The sequence below is a fragment of the Pseudochaenichthys georgianus genome, chromosome 5 (assembly GCF_902827115.2).
Source record: "Pseudochaenichthys georgianus chromosome 5, fPseGeo1.2, whole genome shotgun sequence".
In the NCBI taxonomy this organism is placed as follows: domain Eukaryota; kingdom Metazoa; phylum Chordata; class Actinopteri; order Perciformes; family Channichthyidae; genus Pseudochaenichthys; species Pseudochaenichthys georgianus.
The window spans coordinates 43,196,722-43,206,010 of record NC_047507.1 but is presented as its reverse complement, the minus strand read 5'-3'; the positions used below and the strand labels follow the sequence as shown (position 1 = coordinate 43,206,010).

The following is a 9,289-nucleotide window of genomic DNA, read 5'->3' as shown; positions in this document are numbered from 1 at the left end:
TCTAACGGCTGAAAACAAAGATGACGTGCACCCGGAGGTGACGTAATGTTAACATCCGGGTTTACCTTCAAAATAAAGCTTTTCAAAATAAAATGGTGCATTTATTTAATATTCACGTAACTTATTGATTTCATTTTCTTACAGATTTAATACATTTAATAATTTATGTCTGCTTGCAGAGAAACTTCAGCAGCTGAAACAAAGTGACTGTCGTCATGCCTCGACTCATTGTTATACTGATGATGGCCTCTTTGTCAAGAGAGGTCTACACCACCATCCGCTTGGAATCCCCCTACAGTGAAGGTATAGTCAAAAGCTTTAAAAATGTGTTGTTTGAACACAGCGGATATAAAGTGTTTATAGGTTGTGGCATAGGATTCATCCCTGAAGGATTAAATACAATTTGGGCTCCAGGCAGAGGAATATTTTATATCTCAAAAATAATAAGGTTAATACAAGGACACAGAGGGATACCCTGATGACCTAGCCACTAAATGTAAAAAAGAAATCGAATAATAAAGCAATTTCTTTTCAATATAAAAGGTCTGTATTTTTAACCAAAATTATAATCAATACATCAAACAAACAAATCCTATCACAGACTAGGGCTGAACGATATACCGTGTCATGGCGATAACCCGCGATATGCGCATGCGCGATATTCACACCGCAGGGACGTGCGGTTTTATTCATTTTTTTAAAAAATGCTAACGCACTTTAGCACATAATTCAAAATAAAGATACCCTTATTACTTATCGAAACTGCACATGCAATATATCCGATTAAAGCTGAGACTCCACAGATTATTTAAGTATAGTATCTAAGCGATCCGATCTCGCGACAGGGGGAGGAAACACAGACATCACAACACGTACCTTTTACGGGAGATTGTCTCACCGTAGCTGTCAATCTGATCAAAAGACGTGTTCAATGGCATTAAAACGAGAAAAAACGCGGCTGAATCGGTTGATCCGTAGGTTAATAATGTATCTGTGGTTTTGAAGCAATTGTTTATAATCCATAATTCCATTTTTATGTAAAAATCGGAGCACAAAAGTTAGCTGCTAATGGTAGCCACCAGAGTGTATGCAGCTTCCGGTTTTGGCTATGCGTCACTCTCACTCCTTATTTGGTAATGTGTGTGTGTGTGCAGCAGCATAGCCAAGACCGGAAGCAGCAGCCACTCTAGTGGCTACCATTAGCAGCTAACTTTTGCTCTCCGATTTTTACATAAAAATGGAATTATGGATTATAAATGAAATAATTTTTTTATACAGAGACGTTAAAAACCTATGGATCAACCGATTCAACCACGTTTTTTCTCGTTTTAATGCCATTGAACAAGTCTTTTGATCAGATTGACAGCTACGGTGAGACGATCTCCCTAGAAGCTCCATAAAAGGTACGTGTTGTGATGTCTTTGTTTGCTTCGCCTGTCGCGAGTTCGGATGACTCAGTGATGATACTATATACCTAAATAATCTGTGGAACCTCAGCTTTAATCGGATATCGTGTATGTTTAGCTACGATAAGTAATATGGGTACTTTTATCTTGAGTTCTGTGCCAAAGTCCGTTAGCATTTTTCGCTCAGGGGTCATTTAGATGCTTCTTATGAGACTTGTGTTTTGTTTTGGTAAAAATTGTTTGTATCGTCAGTTAGCTGAGATTATTTCCGTCAATCTGATATAACACATTAATAGGTTCTTAAATATTAAGATCCCCTGAGACACAGTGTAGTGGAAAAAAAAGTAAAGTACCCGCCGGGACCTTGGTGCTTAACAGTTTAAAAAGACCGCAATATATATCGCAGGGGAACAAAAAACCGCAATGTCAGTTTTTTGCAATATCGTGCAGCCCTATCACAGACCCATTTCCAAAGAAAAAGCTTAAAAAGCCCAAAAATGCAAAAACCAAATAAGACAATTTAATTAACAAAACATCAATGAATTACTGGAATCAAAGAGGAATCATTCAATCCTGGGGAGTGAATGTGAATGAGTGTGTGGGGTGTGATAAACTTGTTTTATCCTTTGCCACTGAATAATGAATCCTGCTGTATTATCTCTCAGTAATGGTTTAATAGTTTCACAGTCAGAGATCTTTGTCTTGTTCGTGTTTCAGATAAGGCAATACTCAAAGCCCTGAGAGATTTAAGCCACGCAACAATACTATCATCAGCAAAGACTTCTGGAAATATACCTTTTGGTAAAGTTCATTCAGCTGATGGACGTTTCCACGGGACAGGATGGTGGATCTCCAAGGTGCTCCTCCCTCAGATTACAGGGAAACGTCAAGACATGTCCTCTTACAACTTCAACTCGTTTGGTCTACGTTACGGAAAAAGACAGGAAAACTGATAGCTGTTGTTATTCTCTGTAAGATCTGATACTTTAACGCGTTCATAATTATTTCATTTGTGTATTTAGATTGGGGAAATAAAATAACAATGTAAAGGCTCAATAAAAACTCTTAAATATTATTAAGGGTATTTTTTGTGTGCCTTTTATTTATTTTTTATTTTAGAAAAATTACACCTGTAATGTACAAAGATTCTCTCTCTTTTTGTCCCGATTCATCTTTATAAAAATCTGTCTGAAAATGAGTTGATCAGATGTTGGTCACTTTGTGATGTCACAATGTTTTTTTGGGTTGTGCAACAATTAGTCAATAACCAACCAAGGTAACCACCTTATCACCTGAATCTCCTCCTAGAGCACCATTCTGTGTTTATTTTTTAACCAATCATCTCTCGGCTAATGATGATTGGTTAGCTGAGAGAAGCTGCATGGCCAGCAGCAGCTCATTAGCATGTCCAGCTAAGACACAGGGCTGAGCGATGCTACAATGATCAGTTTGGTGTTTCAGCCAAACACTTCAGAGACATGTTCTGTATATATCTGAGAGCTGTAGTGTATTGTGGAAAAAGAGAATAATAGGGGTCGTGGTGTAAATGTTGTTTGATTATTGGAGTATTGGTCTGTAATAATATTGAAATAGCTGGTCACCATCATTTTACCAAGTGTTATAATCCTATTTCAGTTGCTCTTATCACGTGTCTCTTCATTATTACACTTTGTATTGGGGCCATTGCTCCCCTCTTTTATACAATGTGGTCTAATATCACCCCGGGAATATCACATCGTATAATTTGTTATAACTTCCCTTGTTGTGGGATTCGGCACTCTCACCGGCCTGGGTTCCGTTCCCGAAGGGGAACTACTCTCGGGGCGGCAGTAGCTAAGTCTGTAGGGACTTTGCTCGGGAGCCAAATGGTTCCAGCCTCCAAAGGACCAAAATATGAGTGTGGACTGCTGGCTGGAGAGGTGCCAGTTCACCTCCTTCTCTGCCGTACAATGCCCTTGAGCAAGGCACCGGACCCCCAACTGCTCCAGGCGCCGGACAGACTGCCACCTCTCCACTGTCGCATGTTGTCCTGTTTCTGCATGTGTGTATCAACTATGTGTGTAATGTAAAAATAACACCAGAATTTCCCCCAGAATTGAATGAATAAAGTATGTATTCTTCTTCTTATCTACTTGATATTACTCAACAATGACATAGTTATTCTCAAACTGTAGCCCACTATTACATGTCTTGACTCAACTGTAATGTAAAGTGCAACACATTCTCATCATGAGTTTAGAAGTTACACTGAACACTGTGAGACTGTCTCCGTGTCAATCTCTTTCCTTGGTGTATATAATGTGTTCTTCTGAACACATACCTGTTAAGGTGTAAGGACGTTTATAATAATGCTTACACATGAATGTTTGACATATTAATTACAATTTTATAAAATTACCCAAAATAAATGAGAGCTGCAATAGATAGGTGTTTCAATTTTCTTTTTTAAATAAATACACATTTTGTATATACAATAAATCCTATTAAATATATAAAAGTATTCATTTTAGGACCATTCTTTAAAAGTAAAACCTAATTTAACTATATTGCCTTAGTTATTCATTTAGATTGACCTTATTAATATATATTCGGTGTGTATTTCCTCATTAATGTATTTCAGTACATGTGTTATAGGCGTATTTATTTATGTGTTATTGACGCTATTTTGACTGGTTATCTATCCCTGTGTGATATGCTGGTATTGTACAGTAAGTCAGACAATATGGGAATATTTATTTGTTTCAATGAAACAAACAACAAAATATAAACAATCTTAAATAAAATGATAAATGATGGAGATGGAAAACATCCTGTACAACAGCAGGATTAAAACAATTATTTCAAATAATACGTTAGTGTAGTTTCCAAGCAGCTGCTACTCTGCCCTCAGTCGGTGCTGTAATGTCTAAAGACTTCTGGCTTTCCTCCTGCTGCATCGTGTTCTTCTGATCACACCATGGAGGGGCTGCTGGAGAAATACTGACACAAACATGAGAGGTCATTCAGACTGTTAAAGTCCTGTAGTGATATTCCTGAGGTATTTCAAATAAACAACATGTAAAAGCCTTTTTGGTTGAATCTACTAGGCAAATAGCACAACGTACTGCACTGAGGAAGGGGATGTTCACAGCTGACATCAGGAATCCCAGTGCCATGGGGAAGAAGGACCTACAGAGGGAAACACAAGAGGTGCCAAGGTGCATCATTCAACAGTTCCAAGAGAAACAAACGTAATACAGAAATCAATCCATTAAACTGAGATATAAGCATAAACAGCACACACCAAAATATTTGCATTGATTTCAAATACACACATTTTGTTGTTTATTACAATGTTGTTATTACATTAGTATTACAACAATTTCCCAAATTGGAATCAATAAAGTTCTATCTTATCGTATCTTAATATTAGTATTACAGTTATTGGGCTCCCTTGTGTTTCTGTCTTACCTAAATAAAAGCACAAAGCCATAACTCTCCACCAGCATGCCAATGACTGCCCAACGGCACAGCACCAGAGTCACGCCTCCAAGGAAGAACAAAGAACCCCGGAACTTCTGTCTTTGGAAGAAGAAGTGGGCTGTCCTCCTGAAGCCGATGATGAGAGCCAGACCAGTCAGAAAGAGAATCTACAGGGAGTCATTCAACCAGAACAAGGGACATATTTAACACATCATAATCAATGGTATATATTGCTATTTGTGTTCTTTATAGATGGATCCACACAGTCCTGTTTCAAGATATAGTCCCTGGTTTATTTTACAAAAAAAGACCTGGTCTATTTCACCGGAAATAAACCAGGGTGTATTTTACAGAAAGTAGAACAGGGGCAGGTTGGCAGTGTAGCCTCAGGTCCAAGCTCCGGGGTTCTGAACCGGCAGGTCCTGCCCGATGGCCGGGGGTTTGAGGGCATGATGACACAACAAACTGAACACCGTACCATCCCATCTGGTGCTAAGGAGTGCATCCCAGTCACGTGCCATACGCGCTCCAGCAACACAAAGCAGATCAGAAGAGCCAAAGAGGCATCAACGACGAAAACATGAAGCAAAGTAATGAGAGCTTCTGTCCGCTGCATCGACATGTGCATCCTACTTCTGTTCTGGCCATACTTTGCATTTTCCATCAAAGGCGTCCCTCAAGCACTGGAACGGTCCAGAAACTGGATGTCTGAGGAGTGACAAATCTCTGCTTTCCAAGTAGCCGCCCGTTACCGAAACTCAGCTCTGCTCTCCAGCTGTAATACTGTTCACATGTACATCCAGGCCAACCCTCACACACATGATGAATGAGTCCGTAGGCCTCACACACAGCGTGTCCGCAGGAACCTGCTCGGAACTAATGTCACGGGTAGTGATTCGGTGATCGAACTATGCTAACCCGGTATGTAGGTGAGGTCCTAAATCATATTTGTGTAGCTTCATCGGTATTTTCAATTAAATAATTTGATGATGGCTTGAGGTCAGTCTCTGCCACGGACGTTGGAAGACCTAAGATAAAGGTTGCGAGTTTATTTAATTTATTTCCTCAATTGTTCTCCATTTACTGTGAGGTTTCTTTGGTTTTGTCCGTCCACTTAGATGCACATTGTCACGAGTCTTTCTAATGTTCATCCTGACACTTTCTGTTTGATTTTTGAGAACCAAATCCATTTTGGAAAGTATTTAATCAATCATTGTTTTAAGAAGAGTTTTGAGGGAACTTTAGAACAGTAGTTAAATAGAATATAATTGTAATGTTATACTCCTCTAAATTTCAAAGGGCAATACTGTACTACACTTTTAATTACAGTACATTTAGTTAAATGTTTATTTACAGATTAAAGCTGCACTAATACATTTTTAAGATGAATGAGTGATTCAAAGTGTGATAAACTAGGTCAACTATTGTCTTCTCTCTGAATGTTAATATGAGACAGTGTTGGTGTGAGGTGTGATATGTATACTGGTGGTGTGTGTGTGTGTGTGTGTGTGTGTGTGTGTGTGTGTGTGTGTGTGTGTGTGTGTGTGTGTGTGTGTGTGTGTGTGTGTGTGTGTGTGTGTGTGTGTGTGTGTGTGTGTGTGTGTGCGCGCGCGTGCGTGCGTGCATGCGTGCGTGTGGCCTAGCATTACAATACTTGTGGGGACCTAAATATGTTTACACAGTCACGTGTGGGGGACTCGCCTCCCTTATGGGGACAAATTGGAGGTCCCCATGAGGGGAATCATTAATTGTAGGGTGAAGACTTGGTTAGGGTTAGGATTAGGGTTAGGGTAAGGGTTAGGGTTAGGGTTAGGCAGGTGTTGGTTATGGTTAAGGTTAGCATAAGTCTCCAGGAAATGCATGTAAGTCAATGTAATGTCCCCTGAAGTGATGTATACATGGTATGTATGTGTGTGTGTGTGTGTGTGTGTGTGTGTGTGTGTGTGTGTGTGTGTGTGTGTGTGTGTGTGTGTGTGTGTGTGTGTGTGTGTGTGTGTGTGTGTGTGTGTGTGTGTGTGTGTGTGTGTGTGTGTGTGTCTGCGTGTGTGTGTGGGTGTGTGTGTGTGTGTGTGTGTGCACGTGCGTGTGTGACATGAAATATTACTCACATTCCCAAAGGCCAGCAAGACTGAGTCAAAATACAGCAGCACACCAAAAAGCAGGAAGAATAAACCGAATCCCATCACACCAATGCCAATCTCTGGAAGACACACACAGGGACGAAAACAGAACACAAACATAATCAAATTAAACAACATCTTGAGATGCAAACAAAGACATCCAAAATAACCCCTCAAATATGTTCTGTAATGATTAGTATACTGCGCTCTAGGACGTGATGCGTCGCACGTAGAAAGGTATGGAGACAAACATTACATTCTTTGGGGAACTATGGAGCGAGTGCGCACACAGCTGGTTGAAAGCTGGAACCCCAGCACAAAATAAATTGAAATATTTTGTTGTGAAAACTGTGAACCTATTGTTTTAGTACAGCAATGCGTAAATACAAATGAAAAGCATTTTGTTTAAACCATTTGTTCAACACATTGGGCCAGAGATTAGGACCGGTCTTAGATCACTTCTGCCATACCAGCGCTGCTCCTTCATTCAACACACTTCTGAGTGGTTATGTGACACTCACAGATAAGGGGATCAAACTGAACATGTTCACAAGGCTTAAAAAAGCCCATTTTGAATTCTGAAATCAGACCACTTCTCCGTGCCATCAGGGATCACAGCTCCAGCCGAACACTTCACAAGAAATGGAAACACTTACTCTGTAACTCTGTGATGGCCAACATGGTAACACGTATGTCCCGTCCTTGTGTCACCAGCTTAGTTTCTCTGCCTTTCAGAAACAAATGGATCCCTTCCTTTGCTCAGAAGTGACCTTTGTGCACTGATGTGTAAGTTGAACATTAACCACAGCAGGCACACGTCATGATCCCGGAGATTCTCAGGTGAAGGGTCAATTCCTGAGCATGACCTTTTTTGAACATTTAATGGATTAATGCTTTATTTTGAGTTTTGAAAACCTCAGACTGTTTTAGAAAGTTCAACTGCAAGGTTTACATATTTTAGTTAATTATTCTCCATACCATGTACCATCCGTTCATCCAGGTCCGGAGCCCGAGTGAAGAGAAAGCTAACATGTATTAGTTCTTAAGAAAATAAGAAAATAAGCTTATTATCTCCATCCTCTCTTCTTCAGGATTCATTTCAGTTGTGGTGTTTTCACACGAAGGCCAAAGGAAGCCAGGCTGCCCCTGTGTTTTTAGGCCTTAGTTGTAATTTTAATAAAAAGCACTTTGTCTAGCTTTAGTAGTTCTTCTGTGCTGCGTGATGCTGCCGTGTCTCCCTTGTTTTATTCAGAGTGAGACAGCGCCCCTCAATGTCACAGTATGTTCCTCACTCCAGACTGATGTCAGAGCCATTGTTTTATATTAAAAAAAGTCTCAAGTCCTCATTTCTTTCTTTTTTCCGTCTTTATTTCTTTCGTGGGTTAAAACCAAACATAATTGAGAACCTTCATAATGCCACAACCATACAGGCTTGCAATAGTAAAAAAAACATGTCCCATCCCCATAAATAAATAGGCTGAGATGATGCAGAATATTTCAAGGGTTGTGGTCGAGGTCGTGCACCCACCAAACATTGCACCTGTAGAAAATGCTTGTTTCACTTTCTGTATGGTATTCAAAATGATTAGACAAGCTCCTAAACAACTGCAACATTTAATGTTCGTAGTCATTTGTTTGGTCCGTGCTATATTTGAAATGAATGATAGCACACGTCAAATGGAACTGTGGTTGGATAGTTCCTGTGTCACAACTTATTTTTATTGTACGGTATGGTGAAAACCTTTGCCAGCATTTTAACGTAAAATATTAACTTAAGTATTCATGATAGATGTTTATACATTTTTAAATTAATTAATTCTGTATTACAATGTGTACATTATGGCGATATGTGCTGTCTTTAATGAATAAATAACTGACTGTTGATTTGTTCCTCTAAGTCAGGGGTTTTCAAAGTGTGGGAAGGTGAGCCTCCCCTCAGAGAACATAACAACAGCCGCGTCCCCCCTCCCAATTATTATTGCTATTATTATTATTATTATTGTTGTTGTTGTTGTTGCTATAATGCAGGGGTATTATTATCCAGTGGAATGCCCTTACCTACTGGCCTAGTTAACTCAAAGTGGTTACTTTCTTTTGGCAGGGCAGTGTAGTTTTACACACCGTCTTATTTGACTTTCTCAGAACTTAAAACAGTTTTTTTGCACACGTACGGTCATCCTCTCTGAAGAACCAGCACCTTCCCGTGGTAGGGAGGTTTGTGTGCCCTGATGAACCTGGGGGATGTGTTGTCTGGAACCTTGTGTTCCTGGTCGGGTCTCCCATGGCAAATTGGTCTCAGGC

The 9,289-nt window shown here is 39.8% G+C and overlaps 2 protein-coding genes across 2 annotated transcripts; one reads left to right on the top strand and one right to left on the bottom strand.

The window, feature by feature from the left end:
* The first annotated feature begins 215 nt into the window (after positions 1-215).
* On the top strand, positions 216-2,359 carry kiss1 (KiSS-1 metastasis suppressor). Its single transcript, XM_071203333.1, has 2 exons — positions 216-303; positions 2,124-2,359. The coding sequence occupies exons 1-2, from the start codon at positions 216-218 to the stop codon at positions 2,357-2,359; spliced, it is 324 nt and encodes a 107-aa protein (XP_071059434.1).
* A 1,765-nt stretch (positions 2,360-4,124) lies between these two features.
* golt1a (golgi transport 1A) lies at positions 4,125-7,766 on the bottom strand. Its single transcript, XM_034083816.2, has 5 exons — positions 7,645-7,766; positions 6,977-7,068; positions 4,857-5,035; positions 4,511-4,574; positions 4,125-4,385 (listed from the first exon to the last, which is right to left on the bottom strand). The coding sequence occupies exons 1-5, from the start codon at positions 7,667-7,669 to the stop codon at positions 4,356-4,358; spliced, it is 390 nt and encodes a 129-aa protein (XP_033939707.1). The 5' UTR covers positions 7,670-7,766; the 3' UTR covers positions 4,125-4,355.
* Positions 7,767-9,289: the final 1,523 nt, after the last annotated feature.

Coding starts and splice junctions, on each gene's coding strand:
- kiss1 (XM_071203333.1), top strand. CDS start 216: ATGCCTCGACTCATTGTTATACTGATGATGGCCTCTTTGTCAAGAGAG. Junction 304..2,123: donor GGAATCCCCCTACAGTGAAG/GTATAGTCAAAA, acceptor TTCGTGTTTCAG/ATAAGGCAATACTCAAAGCC.
- golt1a (XM_034083816.2), bottom strand. CDS start 7,669: ATGTTGGCCATCACAGAGTTACAGA. Junction 7,069..7,644: donor GGCCATCACAGAGTTACAGA/GTAAGTGTTTCC, acceptor TGTGTCTTCCAG/AGATTGGCATTGGTGTGATG. Junction 4,575..4,856: donor GGCTTTGTGCTTTTATTTAG/GTAAGACAGAAA, acceptor TTCCCTCTGTAG/GTCCTTCTTCCCCATGGCAC.